Here is a 19,206-nt window from a genome sequence, read left to right as displayed (position 1 = left end):
ATAACCATGTTCAAATATATAGACATGCTACTTTTAAAAAATAGGCCTGAGAGATCAGAAATAAAAGAAAAGCAAAAAATCATCATAGCAGGAATGCAACTGTGTAATTTCTTAACTACCTTTAAAGTGTAAACCCAGTGCCATATTTTCTCAACATGCACAGGGCAAGGTTAGAAATGTGCATTACGAATTCACTAATTGTAGAGGTCATTTTGAAACGAGGGCCACATTTCATATCAATTTAGAAGATTCTTTATCAATTTCCAGAGCAGTTCAAACTTCTCATTTTAATAGCAACTGCCACATATGAAATGTAGGAATTTGGTGCCTCATAAATAAATACACGAAATCTGTGAAATCGAGGTGCATGCTTGCAAATGAGGAGGTCTGGCAGCTGGGACACATTAATAATGCCAGAGGGGTCACCATCTGGGCACGTGCATATAAAATACAGCTGCATTCCTGGCCAAGGGCGGCCTGTGCATCTGGATCCCATCACCAAATGTTCTCCCCACCCACATGTTGTGGCAGAAGGAATTTCCTGACGAATCAGATGCTGCCCAAAGGTACCATGCTTTTCCTTGGAGCTAGGCACATCATAAATCAAAAAAGAACAGCAAATCAAGTCAAAACAAAGAAACTTTTTATTGGCCTAATTATATAGAATGATGATTGGATCACACAACATAAAAGAGAGAGAAGGAAAGGGAGGTGGGAGAGAGAAAGAAGAGAGACAGGGAAAGAGAGAGAGAGAGAAGGAGGCAGGGAGGGAGGGAAGGAGGGGCAGAAGGAGGAAGTTATGTGATGCTCATTTCCTTTGCACTGCAAATCCCTAAGTATTTGCAGCCATTTGTCCATGTGTCTCTGTGTATTTGTGCAGGTGGAAGTGCAGCAAGAGCAAGGAGATGCCAGAGGTAAGCAGAAAATTATCATGTAAATAAATGACTCCAGGAAATACTGCTGCTGTGATCAGTGCCAAGGCAATGAAGGAGTGTGGACATAAATCAGACAAGTAGAAAGACGGAATCTTGGCATACGAAGGGCCATTAGATTTTCACTTGGTCCTTACTTCTATCTTCAAATCAATTCAGACTGTTGATTTTGCTCTTCAAATTCTTCAAGGAGATTCTTCAATGTTATGTATGTATGAAACTGTATCTATTTGTGTGTTGCCTCATTTAAAAAAGATTCAAGGAGGCAGAAGGCTTTACTGGTATGGTAATACGTTCTAGTGTATCACAGCTATTAATAGGCAGGAAGTTGATTTAAATAGAGCAATATTTCAATCTGTGGCAAATTATTTGCCTGTGTGTGGAGGCAAGTTAACAGTGTGTCTGAAGTCCAAGTTCTGTGTATGTAGTCATCAGGCCTTCTAGTGATCTGAAGGGAAGTACAAGTATTCTTTTTTGGCCCTTTCCCCCTATTTCCTGCAGATATGAAAAGTAGGATATATAAAAGGAGGTGGAGAGGGTGGTGTTGAATGAGATTTTATTTTTTAATTAAATGCTGTTTAAAAAATGCTGTTAAAAGCATTTGGAAATAATTTAACTTTGAAGTTCTGCCAAGTCCATACCATATCAACACTATAAGCTGAAAAGAGAAAAATTCAAATATCCAGATGCTCTATCTTGTACTAAAACGGTGACTATTTGGAAACATCCAGGTATTTAGTAGTATTCCAAACAAAATAAGAATTTTCCACTTCTCACCTACTTTCTCTCTTCACTTTTTGACATCACACAGGAGCAGTTAATGTTCTATTTTTAAATGTTGTTTTCTAAATAACATGTTTCCTTTGCTCTAGATATTTATAATAAGCTGCTCTGACACACATACAGTTCCTACATACCATGGAACAGAATCTAAGACAAATCAAACAGTCACTTCAGAAGCTAGACATTTCTTAAAAGTTGTAATCTGAAAATGTTTCCAGCATTTTGGATTAGTCCCTTCCCCCCTGAAATCCAAATTGTTCATGAAATGATGTGAAACTAATACTATTTTATTTGTCGTAGATAATACCTTCAAGGTGTAAATAAATAATAAGTGACCTGGCTTCCACCATGTGCCATTTATTTCTTAATTGTTCCCTTCCAGGATACATATGGAGCAGTACGGGGTTTGCCATACTCCCATGGGACACTTTTTATCAGTTGCTCATGTGCAATTTCCACTGCCTTACTGGTATAGACTCCTCTGATTTCCAAAGGGACTTAGAGCAGCACCTTTCCCCCCTAATTCCCTTCAGTGAAGTTGTTTCATACATTTGTAATGTCACCATCTGCATTTCCTGGGAATTCTCCAATCTCCTAAATGAATTTTTAAAAATTGGCATGCCTTAACTCCCGCTCGGTGTCCTGTCCTGTTCAGTGGGATTTGACAAACGCATACGATTTTGTATCCACAATAACAGTATAATGCGGGTCAATATTATGGCCCTAAAGTCCTCATTTCACTTGTTTTTCCTTCCCTTTTCCCTCCTTGAGCCACTGATAGCCAATGGTCATATTATGATCATTCCAATGATCATTTTCTCAGAATGTATTATTGGAATCCTAGAGCAGGCAGCCTTTTCAGATCGGCTTGTTTAACCAGGTTTCTTTCATGTCCTTTCATGGCTTGATAGCCTCTATCCTTTTACTGCCGACTAATATTCCACTGTATGGATATACCACAATTTGTTTATCTATTCCAATTCTAAAGGACAGCTTGGTTGTTTCCAGTTTCGGGTAATTATGAATAAAGGCACTATTAAATATTGGCATGCAGGTTTTTGTGTCAATGTAGACTTTCAGTTCAGCTGGGTAAACACCTAGTAGTTTGATTGCTGGATCACGTAGGAAGACTACGCTTTATGGGAAACTGCCCAGGGGGACTTCCAGAGTGGCTTTAGCATTTTGAATTCCCACCAAGATTTCCTGCTTTCTACATCCTCATCAGCATTTGGTATTGTCAATTTCTTCGGATCCTAATCATTCTAATATGCATGTATTAGTATCTTATTATTGTTTTAATTTGCAGTTTCCTAATAACATATGCCGATGAACTACTTTTCATATGTTTATTTGCCATTTGTATATTTCCTTGATGAGCTCTCTTTTCAGATCTTTTGGCATTTAACTTATTTTCTTATCATTGGGTTTTAAGCATATTTGGGGTAACTGTCCTGGGATGGATGTTTGTTTTGCAGTTATTTTCTCCCAGTCTGCTACTTGTCTTTTCATTCTCTTCATAGTATCTCTCACAGAGCAGTTTAATTGCTATAAAATCCAACCTACCAATATTTTCTTTCATGTATCATGCTTTTGGTGTTCTAAATTCATCAAGATTTTGCCCCCATGTTATCTTCTAGAAGTTTATAGTTTTGCACTTTACATTTAGACCTGTGATCTACTTTGAGTTAATTTAACGTTTTAAAAGATTTTATTTATTTATTTGTCAGAGAGACAGAGAGAGAGAGAGAGCATAAGCAGGGGAAGCAGCAGGCAGAGGGAGAGGCAGTCTCCCTGCCAAGCAAGGAGCCCGATGCGGGGCTCGATCCCAGGACCCCAGGATCACTACTTGAGCCAAAGGCAGATGCTTAACCAATTGAGCCACCCAGTCATCCCAAGTTAATTTTAGTGAAATATATGTTCCAGATTTTTCTCTCTTTTTTTTTTGCATATGGGTGTCCAGTTGTTCCAGCACCATTTGTTAGAAAGATTATTCTTTCTTCATTGAATTATCTTTGCCCCTTTGTCATGGATCAGTTGACTGTATTTGTGTGGGTCTATTTATGGGCTCTCTGTTCTAGTCCATTGATCTAAATGTCTACTCTTTCACAAATGTCACACTGTATTGATTACTATAGCTTTACAGTAAGTTTTGAAGTTAGGTAGTGTCAATCCTCCAACATTGTTTTCTTCAGTGTTGTGTTGCCTATTCTGGGTCTTTTACCTTTCCATATAAAATGCAGATTTAGTTTGTTGATATTCACAAAATAGCTTGCTATGATTTTTGATTGGGATCAAAATTGAATCTATTGAATCTATAGATCAATATCTTAACGATATCAAATCTTTTTTTTTTTAAGATTTTATTTATTTATTTGACAGACAGAGATCACAAGCAGGCAGAGAGGCAGGCAGAGAGAGGAAAGGAAGCAGGGTCCCCGCTGAGCAGAGAACCCGACGTGGGGCTCGATCCCAGGACTCTGGGATCATGACCTGAGCTGAAGGCAGAGGCTTTAACCCACTGAGCCACCCAGGCACCCCTAACGATATCAAATCTTCAATCAAAATTGAATCTATTGAATCTATAGATCAATATCTTAATGATATCGAATCTTCCAATCCATGAAAATGGATTATCTTTCCATTTATTTTAGGTCTCCTCAGTTTTTGCATATACATCTTACACATATTTTGTCAGATTTATACCTAAATATTCCCTTTTTGAGTGCCATTGTAAATAGTATTGTGTTTTGATTTCAAATTCCAGTTGTTCATTGCTAGTATATAAGAAAGCAATAGACTTTTGTATATTGACCTTATAACCCGCAACTTTGTTATAATCAGTTATTAGTTTCAGGGTTGTTTTTGTTGTTGTTGATTCTTTGGAGTTTTCTACATAGGTCATGTCATCTGCAAACAAAGATGCTTTTATTTCTTTCTTCCCAATCTGTATTTATCTGTCCCCCTTTTTCTGTCTTATTGCAGTAGCTAAGATATACAGTGCAATTCAGATAGGAGTGGTGAGAGGAGATTTTCTTGTATTCTTCCTTATCTTAAGGGGAAAGCAACCTGTTTCTCATCATTAAGTGTAATGCTAGCTGTAGGGCTGTTTTTTTTTTTTAAGATTTTATTTATTTGACAGAGATCACAAGTAGGCAGAGAGGCAGGCAGAGAGAGAGGAGGAAGCAGGTTCCCTGCTGAGCAGAGATCCCGATGAGGGGCTCGATCCCAGGACCCTGGGATCACGACCCAAGCCAAAGGCAGAGGCTTTAACCCACGAGCCACCCAGGCGCCCTGCGTAGGGTTTTTTTTTTTTTTTTTTAATAGATATTCTTTATCAATTTGAGGAAGTTCTCTATTTCTAGGTTGCTGATAATTTTTATATGAATGGGTATTGGACCCTGTCAAATGCTTTTTTCTACATTAACATGATCACAGACTTTTTTCTTCTTCAGCGTCATAATGTGATTGATTACATAAATTTGTTTGTAATTTTTGAACCAACCTTACATATTTGGAGTAAATCCCATTTGGCCATAGTGTATAATTCCTTTTATACATTGTTTAATTTGATTTGCTAGTATTTTGTGGGGGATTTTTACATTTGTGTTCATGAGAGATATTGGTATGATTTCTCCTTTTTGTAGTATCTTCATCAGATTTTGGTATTAGGGTAATGCTGGCCTCAAAGAATGAGTTCTGATGTTTTCCCTCTACTTTTACTTTTTGGAAGATTGTAAAGAATTCTTCATTAAATGTTGTAGAATTCACAATTGAAATCATCTGGGCTTGGTGCTTCTTTTTTAGAAAGATACTAATTCTTGACTCAAAAAATTTTTTTTAAGATTTTATTTATTTATTTGACAGAGAGAGATCACAAGTAGATGGAGAGACAGGCAGAGAGAGAGAGAGAGAGAGAAGCAGGCTCCCTGCCGAGCAAAGAGTCCGATGCGGGACTTGATCCCAGGACCCTGAGATCATGGCCTGAGCCGAAGGCAGCGGCTTAACCCACTGAGCCACCCAGGCACCCCCCCCAATTTTTTTTTTTTTTTTTTTTGAGAAAGAGCAGAGTTCGGTGGGGAAGAGGGAGATAGAGAGTCTTAAGCAGGCTACAGGCCCAGTGTAGGGCCTGATGTGGGGCTTAATCTCACAGACTTGAGAGCATGACCTGAGCTAAAATCAAGAGTCCAATGCTTAACAGACTGAGCCACCTGGGTGCCTTGACTCAGTGTTTAAAAATAGATATCCACCAGAGGCAGGAAGTATGGGGAGGGTTAAATAGGTGATGGTGGTCAAAAGGTATAAATCTTCAAACTTCAAGTTATACGATTAAATAAGTCTTGGGGATGTAATGTACACCATGGTGACTATAGTTAACAATAATATGTATTTGAAAGTTGCTAAGAGAGAAGATCTTGAAAGTTCTCATCACACACACAAAATTATAACTATGTGTAGTGATGGATGTTAACTAAATTTATTGTGGTAATAATTGCATGTCATATGCATAGATCAAATCATGAAGTTGCACACCTCACCTAAAATTAATGCAGTGTTATATATCAATTATATCTGAGGAAAAATAGATATAGGCCTATTCAGATTATTCATTTCTCCTTGTGTGAGTTTTGGTATCGTTTATGTTTTTCAAAGAATCAGTCTATTCTATTTAGGTTATCCAGATTTGTGGGCATAGAGCTATTCATAATAGTCTATTATTTTCTTTTTATGTCCATAGGATCAATAGTGATGACTCCTCTTTCTTTTCTGATATTAGTAATTTGTGTTCTCTTATTTTTCTTGGTTTGCTGGCTAGAGCTCTATCAAATTTACTGACCTTAAAAAAAAAGTTTTTGGTTTCATTGAGTTTTTCTATTGGTTTTCTGTTTTTAATTCAATTTTTGCCCTAATTTTTATTATTTCTTTTCCCTAATTTTTATGATTTCTTTTCCCCTGACTGCTGTGAGTTTAAATTACTCCTTTCTTTAGTTTCCTAAAGTAGATGCTTAACTGATTTTAGATCTTTCTTCTTTTCTAATATATGAATTCAATGTTATATATTTCCCTCTAAGCACTGCTTTAACTTTATCCCACAAATTTTGATATGTTGTATTTTTGCTTTCACTTAGTTAAAATTATTTTTTAGTTTCTATTGAGTCCTTCTCTTTGTCTCTTGTGTTGTTTAATCTCTAAATATCTCAGGATTTTTCCAGCTATCTTTCTGTTATTGATTTCTAATTTAATTTTTGTGGTCTGAGAGTATACTTTGTATACTTAAATTCTTTAAAAAATTTTTTGGTGTGTTTTATGTCCTGAATGTGGTCTATCTTGGTGAATGTTTTATGTGAGCTTGAGAAGAATGTGTTGTTGGATGAAGTATTCTATAAATATCAATTAGGACAGATTGATGAATCATGCTTTTCAGATCAACTCTATCCTTACCAATTTTCTGCCTTCTTGCTCTATCAACTGCTGAAGGAAGCTGTTGATCCAACTAAGCAGTGGATTTGTCAATTTCTCCTTGCAGTTCAATTAGTTTTTGCCTTGTATATTTTGATGTTCTCTTGTTAGGTATATACACATTAAGAATTGTTATTCCCTTTTAAATAACTGACTCTTTTATCATTATGTATTGCCCCTTTTTTCTCCCTGATGGTTACATCTGTATTCTTATGAGTTTCTTGTCAACAATATATAATTGGGTCTTATTTTTAGTTTTCATTTGTTTTATTTTTTATTCACAGTGACAATCTCTGTCTTTTAATTGATGTATTTAGACTATGTACATTTGAAGGGACTGTTGATATAGTTGTTATAGTTAGATATAGATATAGATATAGATACTATATTTGTAACTGTGTTCTGTTTGTTGCATAATTTTTTGTTTCTTTCTTTTCCTCTCTGCCCCACCCCCTTTTTTAGGCTCTCTGGCTTTAAGTGAGAATTTTATGATTCCATTTTCTCTCCTCTCTTAGTATATGTATTTTTTAAGAAAGAGAGAGAGAGAGAGAGAGCACGGGCATGCATGCACACAAGTGGAGCTGGGGAGAGGGGTAGAGGGAGAGGGAAAGAAAGAATCTTTTATTTATTTATTTTTTTTTTGAAAGAAAGAATCTTAAGCAGGCTCCATGCCAGCACAGAGCCCAGCACAGGGATCAATCTCATGACTGAGATCATGACCTGGGCCAAAGTCGAGAGTTGGACGCTTAACTGACTGAGCCTCCCAGGTACTCTAACTACCTATTTTTAAAAAAGTGTTTCAGGGGTGCCTGGGTGGCTCAGTGGGTTAAAGCCTCTGCCTTCAGCTCAGGTCATGATCCAGGGTCCTGGGATCGAGCCCCACATCGGGCTCTCTGCTTGTCAGGGAGCCTGCTTCCCCTCCTCTCTCTCTGCCTGCCTCTCTGCCTACTTGTGATCTCTGTCAAATAAATAAAAATAAATTAAAAAAAATATATTTAGGCTTGTTTAAAAAAAAAACTCTTACAGAAATTTGAAATTGTTACAGAATTTTATACTTCACAAATGTACTGGCGTGTGAAAAACTAGAAATTTAAAAAAAAAAATGTTTCAGTGGTTGCCCTAGAGTTTGCAATATACATTTACAGTTAATCAAAGTCCATTCTCAAATTATACTATTCTGTTTCACTGGTAGTGCAAGTATCTTATAACACAGAAATCCCAATTCCTCCCTCATGTTTCTTCTAACACTGCTGTCATTCATGTCATTTACCCATATACTACAATCAACCAGTACAGTAAAGCCTTGAACAACATTGATTTGAACTGCATGGGTCTGCTTATATGTGGTTTTTTTGACAGTACTGTATCATAAATGTATTTTGTCCTCCTTATAATTTTCTTAATAACATTATTCTTTCTTCAGTTTACTTTATTCTAAGAATATAGTATATAACATATAACATATCAAATATGTGTCAACTGACTCTTTATGTTAACGGTAAGGCTTCTGGTCAACAGGAGGCTATTTAGTAGTTAAGTTCTTGGGAAGTCAGACATTATACGCAGATTTTCAACTACGTGGGGGTTCAGCATCCTGCACCCTTCTGTTGTTCAAGGGTCAATTGTACATTGTTACAATTACTACTTTGAACAAATAGTTATCTATTTGGTCAATTAAGAATAAGTATCTTATTTTATCTCCATTTATTCCTTTTCTGACACTCTATTTCTTTATGTGGACTTGAGTTTCTGACCTATATAATTTTCTGTCTTTCTGAAGAATTTCTTTTAACATTTCTTGCAGTCAAGTCTACTATTAATGAATTACCCCATTTTTTTTTGTTTATCTGAGAGAGAAATTATTTCACTTCCACTCTTGAAAGATAATTTCTCTGGGTATAGAAATATAGATTGGTGGGTTTGGAAAAGGATTCTTTTATTAGTCAACTGCTTTTACAATGTATGGCTAAATTTGTGAAACTGTTTTATATACATCAATTTCTCTTGAATGCACTCAGAGTCAACTAATGGTACTGAACATTCATTATATATCAGTCACCAAGCTAGAAGTTCTCACAGGAAAATGTTTCTGAATCACAATAACTTTGGAGACAGGTTCCTTTCTTCAGTAGTTCCATTTTGCAGATTAGGAAACCATGGTTCAGAGATATTTAAGGAACTCATCCTTGATATGAAAAAAAAAAACAAAAAACCTAGTGAGGTTGTATTCTAGTCTGTACTCTGCAAATAATTAGTTATACAAAGTTGACCAGGTTATTTAATCTCACTGAACTATAATTCACAAAAGGAATAAAAAATAATTATCTCCCAGGGTAACTTAATGTATAAAAAGCTCATTATCACAACTATAACAGTAACAGTAATTTGTATATAAATTTTTATATTTAGGAATTTATATATAATGGTAATTATAATTAACATGTTATAAATATTAATATATTACTAATATACTGATGGAGATTACAAAGTTATATAATAGAAATAAATCCTCGTATATGGCCCCTTGTAAAAAAGAGCCAGGAACTCATGAATCTTGTAACTGTGTTCAAAGCTCTCTGTAGCTCTGCTAGGTGTCACATAATCTTAGGTGCCAAGAGAAACAATTTAAAAGTTAGGTTCTCCCTGGATGATAAGGCTGTTCAGGTCAGCATTTGTGGAAACATGAGCATATCAAATTCCATCCCAAAGTTGAGAAGTATGTCAGGCAAAGGGTTTTTTTTTTAAATGGTTCACGCAGGGTACGGTAAGAATGCTGGAAACTGGTGCTAGAATCAGCTACTGTTGCTCTGGAAATCATTTCCAGATTCAGGGCTTGCAGGTACCAACAAGAGTTCCTGAAATGGCTGTGTTCTGATGCCTGGATCTGGCATTGAACCCTTAAGAATTGCAAAGTATGGGGCAAATCTGAGGCAGCAATGTGGGAAAGATCAGCCTCATATGCTGGTTCTCACTTTGAGCCAAATATTATCAACAGAGACATGCAGGGGAAAGGGACTGCTCCACTCATTCCTTTGGGACATGCAATAATAGATATAGATGGACTGATGGGCAAAGGAGTACAAAATATTCTAGAAGCCAAGCATGTCTATGAGCTAATCTAGGAGAGTCCCAAAGGGCCACCATGAGACCCAAATAGTCCTTGACCACTGTTGGGTATCTTTATCTAGGATCCTGGCTTCGCTAACATGCCGGGCAGGATCACTCTATGAGAGGCTTCTATCACAGGCATCTGGTCACCTGCAAGGGGTTCGCAGAGCCCCTCTGGGTAACCATAAAACAGAGGAGCTGTGTGATAGAAGAACACAGAAATAGCAACCTTGGAGAGCAGAAGTTGGGGGATTAAGGGAGTCCAGTTGTTGGTGAGGGATGGGGTGCAAGAAAAGTAACAAGCCCAGAAAGTTATTTCAGGCAGCACAACTTGTGGCGGTGAGTGACAGGAAACAATTTGGGAAGACCAGCTACCCAACACTTGTTAAGCTCAGGGATGTCTCCCTAGTGCCAGTGTAGCCCGAGTTATCAAGGGTTCGAACCTCCAAAGGCAACAAGTCCTTCAAGTGGCCTCTGATTCACGGGCTGATCGGTCTGTGGCTAGGTAGAATCAGTGTGTGAGCCCGACATTGACTGGTGTTGTGAAATACGTCTTCAGAGAATTGACAGAGGGGCAATTTCTCCAAATATAAGACAGGGACAAATTCTTCTTGGCATAAGCTACCTCGAAAATCATCAAATAAAAATGGTGGAGGAGTAGTGGGACATAGTGCAGGTCAGCTGGCTCATGAGGCATTTTCTTTCAGGAGGCTTTCTATATAAAATTTACACCAGAGTTGTTATGGAAATTGAGCATATTTTGAAATATCTAATCCAGAGATCATTATCAGTTATAAAGGAATAATGGAACAGGGCTAAATGGTTTCCTTAAGAATCCAGTTTTCTTCTTACTTAAGGACTAGAGAAATTCTGAATATTAGGTTATTTCCATTTTGCAGATGAGAAAACCATCGTTGTTTTATTTAAGAAGCTTTTCTTTGATATGAGTGAATAACTTATGAAGTTTTATTCCAGTCTTTTTCTTTTAAAAATGATTTGTTCAAGTACTATATAGAGGATGTTTATTTTAATTGATAAGACAGTGGTACATAGCAGAAAATTAGTGTGTTTGCTTAAACAACAAATAGACAAGATTTCCCTTTCTAAATAAAATGTGTAACTTGTCTAAACTTAAACATTCTACAGAATTCAAAAGAATCCCCTTAGACCCTGTGCTACACAGGGAATAATTTCTATAATGGATAAAAATAAAATACAATAAAATATTGGTCTAAGCCAGTACTTCATATGTCACAGCCAAGTCTTCTTATATAATGACCAGTCTAAGACCCAGAACCAGGTGGAGTGTTAAATGAGGACCTTCTTTCTTTGTAACATACTCGTCTAAATGATTGGTTCTCAAATGTGGTCTCTGGCCAAGAGCATCAGCACCACCTGGGAACTTGTCAGACACGCAAATTCTTGGGCTCCTATTGAATCAGAGACTTTGGGGATGAGACCTGGGAATCTGATTGACAGTCTGATTCACCTCTCCAGGTGATTCTGATGCACCTTAAGATTTGATAACCACTGCTGGAAACATTACAATGGCAAGATCTCAGGCTATGATCCTGAGGCCCCAAGATGGTAAGGTTCTCATGGACACACTCAAGTGGGATTGGTCCTTGCCAACGGGATCATGCTTTGTGTTGCTGAGGTCAGTATAACATTTGCATTAACCCATTTCCATGGATATGCCAACTATTGATGCCAGTTGAGTTTATTGCTAATTAAACAAAGTTAGCCTCAATCTTTTGTTGCTGCAGTTCCTAATCTGCCTTTTCCTAGGCCACTCACAGAAGTTGATCATGCTAAAGGAAAACTAATTCACTTAAACCAAAGTTTCTTAGTCTTGTCACTAGTGACAGGAGGAGCTGTCCTCTGCAAGTTTAGTGGCATCTGTGGCCTCTACCCACCAGATGCCAGAAGCATCTCCCATCCGCCTCTCCCCTCCCACTAAGGCATGACAACTGAAAATGTTTCCAGATGTTGCCATGTAACTCCTGGGGGCAAGACTGCACCCTGTTGAGGGCCACTGACTTAAACTAAAGGGTTTCCTTCAAAGCAGTGAGAAAGAAAGGATGCAGCAGGAAGAGGAGCAGGCTTCCAGAGGCCCCTGGGGGCAACTCACGTTGTAGGACCGGCCATGCCTTTGTCTCCACTGTACCAGCACTATCTGGGCGATGACCAGGGTGCAGAGGAAGATCAAGATCATCTCCACGTGCATGGACTCATGGCCCCGGTGCGTCTTGTGTATCCTCTCCTGCTGCAGGCTGGAACCAGCAAATGACGTCATCTGAAAAAGCCTTCAACCCTTGCACTGTACATTTAGGGGAACAAAATGTCTGGGCTTGTGGAAAGCAACTGGAGATTTCAAATGTAGGGGGTTTTAAGTTTGAGTACAGTTTTCCTAAGGTTTTCTTGGTTTTACCTTTTCTCTCAGGCTTGAGGAGGGAGCAGCAGAGAGGAGGAGCTTGAGTTCATTAGGGAAACCAATTCCTCTCACCCCTTAGCTAGCCTGGGTGGTTTAGGCTTTAGCCTTGTCCTTTCAAGGGAAATGACGGGGCCAAGAAAGTCACTGATGGGCTCTGGAAAGACCTGGGTGCCAGTCCCCAGTCCGGCACGTCATCGTCATACAGACTCGCAGAAGTCACTCATCCCTCCTGTACCGCAGTATTCTCCTTTGCAAACTTAAAATCGTCATCCCTCTGTACCTCACAGGATTGTTCTAAAACTCTAAAGTCCATGTTATTTGTTCTTAAATAAGGAATAATAATGATTATCAGGTTAAATCATATAAAATTACCATTTTTGAAATTCAAAACAGTAAAATAGTGGTAATTCCAAGTAACTTTAAATATTCTTAAGTAAAAGGATATACTGCAATGGTAACGATGAAGAGAAACTTATCCAAAGGACTCCAGAAAACTCCTCAGTGAGCTGTATACATTTTTTTTTTCATTATAAGGGGAAAGAAGAAGCCCATGTATTATCTTAAGCAGGTACAAACATTCAGTTGATGGCTGAATGTCTCAGTTTTTAGATGAACTCTTGGCTTTGCATAAAGGTAGAGAAAACACGATTATAATACGTCATCTGGTTTAACTTCCCATTGCCGAAGTAGCTTCAGAGGAAACCTAGAGCAGTGGTTCTTGTTGTTGGCTATAAACTGAAAATCCCCTATAAACTGGGGAGCTTTTAAAAGTCCCAAGGTCCGAGCCGTGACCAGATCAATTAAATGACCTTTTCTGTGCCTTACATGGGCTGAACCTTGCCCACCCCCATTCATATGCTCAAGTCCTACCCCCCAGTTCCTCAGAAGGTGACTGTATTTGGAAATAGGAACTTTAAGGAATTAGCTAAGGTTTAATGCTGTCCGTGAATGGGCCCCAATCCAATCTGACTGGTGTCCATCTAAGAAGATTTTTATATATAAACTCACATGGAGGGAAGAGTGCAAGGCAGCTGCAAGCCAAGAAGGGTTGGGAGAAACCAGACCTTAACCTTTGACTTCTTGCCTCCAGAACTATGAGAAATGAAATTTTTGTCATTTAAGCCACCAGGGCTGTGGTACTTGTTATGGCAATTCAACTTCCACATGCGATTTTCAGGCGCAGCCAAGATTGAGAACCACTGGGTTAGAGGAAGAGAGAGCAGTCCAGGGTCAGGATTAGGGAAAATGGGAAAATTATGAATTCTGCCAATCAAGTACTTTATAAATAGTGGTTAGCATTACCTTTCGCTCTGGATGGGGCACCATCAGTCACGAAATCTCTTGAAGTTTCACTTATGACTGGATATAGTGTGCATTTGCTGTACTGATCAGAAAACACTGCAGGGTACTATTCTGTGCTGTGAGACTGTGACCTTTTAAAGGCACTCACTGGGTATGTGGGCTGGGTTCTCCCCGCTGCTAGTAATTTCCACCACTACTCTGAAGAGTGAAGTACCAAGTGCTTCTGAAAAGGGCACTGAGGGTGCCCCCTGCTGGACAACGTGTAGCAATGAGCCTGCAGAGCCTAGTAAATACTGCCTGAGTTCTCCTTTGAGATGGAATCTTTGAACCTGGATGCTGGGAGGCACATTAGATGTACTCACACCCCTACCTTTATCAAATGAAGAAGCTAAAGTCCCTATCAGGTAAGCAACCTTAATAAAATTACATTGTTAATAGTCTCTGTGCTGGAAGCTGAGCTTAAGAGATAAGAATGATTTTCAGAAACTCATTAAAAAATACACTCGTTCCTTTGAAGAAATGGGAAGTGAAGAAAAATTAAAGGGTACAAGCACTTACAGTTTTTACAACCCCCAATCCAAAGTAACTATTTAATATTCTACTTAGTGAACAGACTTTCAACTTTGGGCAGGGAGACAGAAAAGTGACTTTATAATCGTTCTAAAATAGGGCTTGCATAGACATAAACTATGCTTTATGACATGCATCGACTTTGTGTATATATATAATGAAAACCTATCTCAAATGGTTAACCTGTGTAGAATTACTTTGGAAAGTATAAAATAGTGTGCAAATATAGTAAGTATTTCCTATTTTGATTAGGAATATACTCATCATTGATTACCATAATGCAAAAAAGGAAGAACTTTTCATTTTTATTTTATTTCTTTTGGTGCCCACAGGGCCCTAATGGCCCTATAGTAAGTACTAGAACACAGGTGAAACAGCATATATAGAAAACCAGATGTATCTTATGCCTAAAATAAATACTAACTTGACATTGCCCTATTTTGAAGGAATACAAATCCAGTTTTGGGGGACTGTGTGGGGCACACCATAGGAAACAGATGAAATCCAAGTGGTTCAAGTTCATCCTATCAGCGCACATGCATGCTGTGCTAACCCACCTTCTGTAGCCTGAGACATTTACAAATAAATCATAGCTTCATTTATTTTCTCCAACTGTTAAGGTTGAGATGGAATTTTTAGATAACAGCTGTAAAAAAAAAAAGACTCATTACTTACTTCCACTCATCATCCGCAGAAAGCTTTGTATGAGAGATCTGGAAAAAAAAAAAAAGAGCCCTTTTCAGAATTTGTTTTTTTTTCCAGCTTGTAATGTGCAGAGGGAAAAAATGAATACAATGATAATGATGAGGATGAGGATGATGATGATATTTTCGGAGACATCTCTTTTCTAGTAGTAGTTCCCTTATTTTACAATATTTTTCTCTAGGGTGAAGTCTACTTTTTGACATTTTTTTTCTGGTATGTTACTAGGCAAGCCCATTCAATAACTTACAAGAATTTATTTTGGAAAATAAAGTGACACTAAAATTCATCTGGAAAAATAAGCATATAAGGATAGCCAGGAAAACTCAGAAGAGTAAATACCAGAGAAGTGGCCTACCAGACACTGAAATACATAATAAAGCCACAGAAATTAACTTCCTATTACTGGTCCAGGACTAGAAAGATAGATGAGTGGACAGAACACAGACAGCATCCAGGAACAGGCCCAAGTACATATGATAAACGAATCACTTCAAATCAGTGAGGAACAAAAATGGATTGTTCAACGAATGTTGCTGAGACAAGTGGTTTTGGAAAAAAATATAGAGCTGTATCCAAACCCCATCTCAAAATAAAGTCCATGTGGATCAAATATTTAATCGTAAAAAAGAAAGTCTTGGGGCACCTGGTGGCTCAGTTGGTTAAGCGTCTCTTTTCAGCTCAGGTCATGATCCCAGGGTCTTGGGATCAAGCCCATATCAGGCTCCCTGATCAGTGGGAAGTCTATTTCTCTCTCTGCTCCTCCCCTGCTCATTACTCTCTCTCTCTCAAACTCTCAAATAAATAAATCTTAAATAAATAAATCTCTCAAATAAATCTTAAAAAAAAAGTCTTAAAAGCACTAGAAGAAAATATGGTAAATGTTTTAATAATCATGTAGTAGACAAAGTATTTCCAAGTATGAGGTAGAGACCAGAAATTATAAAGTTAAAAAAAGCAACAGATTTTTTTTTTTCTAGGCAGAATGAAAGTTGGAGCTTTATTTTGAGGATGACGGTGGTTAGCCAGGAGGAGCTCAGGGTCAGAGCCTTGCCTAAAGGGATGATGGAAAACTTGTGGGACTTTGGGGAATTTGGTTGGACCAGAGACCAGGTTGGGGTCACAAAGACAGCCTCAGGGGGTCCATTGAGAGGGATAGTTGAATCTATAGACCTCAGGGTCTCCAGCACCACCTTCTCTTAGGGACAGTGAGGTGGCTGCCTGGGCTAAGGGACAGGCAGGCAGAGATAGTAGGGGAAAGGGTACAACCCTTCACCCCATAACCAGTGTGGCAGGGAGGGGATGGGGCACAATCACTTTATTACTGTGGTAGGTGAGATAAACAGGGTGGGATGCAAGGTGGTCCCTGCATTCTCCTGCTTCTGAATTAACCCCACCCCCCTGGAAGGGCTGAGGGTGAGAGGGGGCATCCGTGGCATTGGGAAAGATAAGGTCCTATGAGCACTGGAATCTTCTGGGAGCTCAAGAACCCCAATGCCCTGATGTTGAGCGCCCCCTCCCCCACTGGGAGGGTCCACCACCAGTTCCTGAGAACACTTGAAGGTTGTTGCCTCTGGAGAGTGGGAAATCAGGAATGGGAAAAGGTGGAGTGGTGACAGGGGTTCGATTGTGTTTTTTTGTTTTTTTTTAAGTCTTGTAGAACTATTTGACTGCTTAAAATGTGGATGTACATAATTTTAATACAAATTAACATTAAAAAGAAAAAAAAGTAAGATGATAAGGGGAAAAATGTCTAGCAGCTAGTGCCGATGAGGGAAAATGGCTTCCTCCTGTCCTTCAGATGCATCGTATACATTAAGACAGTTTCTCCGAACAGATTAGGTTAGGTATGTCAAAAATTTTTTTTTTTTAAAGATTTTATTTATTTATTTGACAGAGAGAGATCACAAGCAGGCAGAGAGGCAGGTAGAGAGAGAGGAGGAAGCAGGCTCCCTGCTAAGCAGAGAGCCCGATGCGGGGCTCGATCCCAGGACCCTGAGATCATGACCTGAGCCGAAGGCAGCGGCTTAACCCACTGAGCCACCCAGGCGCCCCAGGTATGTCAAAATTTTAAGTGTTCACTTATCCTATGTAGAATAGTCTAGGAATATTCTCTCACAAAATGAGGTGAAAAATGCACAGGGAAAGATGACACAGGTGTTTGCATAGTTTTATTTATAATATTGAGAAATTGGCAACAATCTATGTGTCAACCCACGCGGGATCGGTTAATGAGTTCTGATATAATAAAGGAAATCTATTGGGTCTTTAAAATGATTGTTCAGATCTATATTTCTTGACATAGAGGTATCTCCATGACATACTGTTAAGAGAAAAAGCATGCTTTAGAAACAGTTGTATATACTGTAAACCTATTAATGTAAATACAGAGTTGCACCGAATCAATAAATATCCAAAAGAAAGAGGTGTCCAGAATGGTCACCAAAGTGCTAATAGGAATGATCTATGAGTGCTGATGTCTGCCGGAATACTTACTCCTTTTTTATACTTACTTTTTTATAATCTGCATGAACATATGTCACTTAAATGAAGAAGTCATTTTGAATCTGCTTCTCCTTTCTCCTTCTTGTCTGTCATTGCCAAATCCTTTTTTCCCTGCTAGCACATTCTTATTTACCTCTCCTCCCCTTTTTGTTCACTTCTGAGCTTCAGATTCTTCTACCCAAGTGCCTTCTACAGATTTCCACTTGGATGTCCCTCAGACACACAAACTCAACCTGACCCAGACTGAACATATTTGTTTCTCCCCAACCTACTTCCATTTTAGTTCCCCTTCTCACTCAGCAACTCCATATCCCATCTATCCGATCATTCAAAACAGAGATAGGGGGCACCACTCTTGACCCTAACCCTCCACCACCAACCCAGTACCCTCCTGCTGACCTTACAAAAATACCTGGCAACCCACTTCTTTCCACCTCAGTGGCCTCTGTGCCAACAATTTTCTTCATTCATCCAACCACTATCTATTTACTACCTCCTGGGTGCCACACACTGGGATAGGACCTGGCATATGATAAAGGTGAGTAAGACAGAAAAGGTTCCTGTTCTCATGAATTAAGCCTTGTGTTCTAGAGAAAGTATGGACAATAAGCAAGTAAGGAAAACAATGACCTAATGCGGTAGATTCTATGAAGAAACAAAATGTAGTGTGTGGTAAAGAGCCAGAACAGGAAGGGGCTCTCACTCTTTAGACTGCTTGGCAAGGGAAGGCTTCCAGCCTGGTGTGCAGTGTTCCCTCCCCACCCCGGAGGTGCTTATGCCTTCACTCCTTTTCTCCCTTCAAACAGTGAGGGTGATCCAATGAGAAGCAGACTGGTCCTATCTGATCCCCTGCTCGAAACCCAAGTGGCTGCCCTTGTCACTAACAGGACTCCTGCGGTCCTTGTCAGCTTCATTTCTCTCCACAGCCCCTGAACAGCCTCTCGTCTAGTCAAGCAGAACCTTCCTTCCCCTGAATGCTCTTCCTTGTCCCCCAGACATGCTTTGGGGATGCCCTAGATTCCACTTCCTCCAGGAAGCCTTTGGGGTTAGGCACCTCTGGTAGATCTACTGTCCACTGAACACTGTCACCACAATGTGTGGTCACTGGTGATTTATTACTTGTATTACCCCACTCTGAATACCCCCATCTGACACAGCACACACTCAATCAATATAGAGTTGACCTTTGAACAATGTGGGGGCTAGGGGCACCAGTCCCCCATATAGTAAAACATGTGGATATAACTTTTGATTCCCTAAGGCTTATCTACTAGTAGCCTGTTGTGGACTAGAAGAAACCTTCCCAATAACATAAGAAGCTGATCAACACATACTGTGTATGTGATGTGTATTATTACTGTATTCTTATAATAAAGTCAGCTAGAGACAAGAAAATGTTACTAAGAAACTCAT

At 38.9% G+C, this 19,206-nt stretch overlaps 1 protein-coding gene across 2 annotated transcripts in view; it reads right to left on the bottom strand.

The window, feature by feature from the left end:
* Positions 1 to 19,206, bottom strand: part of RNF175 (ring finger protein 175) — a 43,765-nt gene that overhangs the window by 21,800 nt on the left and 2,759 nt on the right. For both annotated transcript variants that reach the window (XM_047717853.1, XM_047717854.1), the window contains exons 2-3: positions 15,262 to 15,299; positions 12,412 to 12,553 (exon numbers count right to left, since the gene is read on the bottom strand). In XM_047717853.1, the coding sequence (XP_047573809.1) occupies positions 12,412 to 12,553; positions 15,262 to 15,299 (180 nt within the window). The remainder of the gene's footprint in view (positions 1 to 12,411; positions 12,554 to 15,261; positions 15,300 to 19,206) is intronic.

This window comes from Lutra lutra, chromosome 2, assembly GCF_902655055.1.
Source record: "Lutra lutra chromosome 2, mLutLut1.2, whole genome shotgun sequence".
In the NCBI taxonomy this organism is placed as follows: Eukaryota; Metazoa; Chordata; class Mammalia; order Carnivora; family Mustelidae; genus Lutra; species Lutra lutra.
This window is presented reverse-complemented; position numbering and strand designations above follow the sequence as displayed.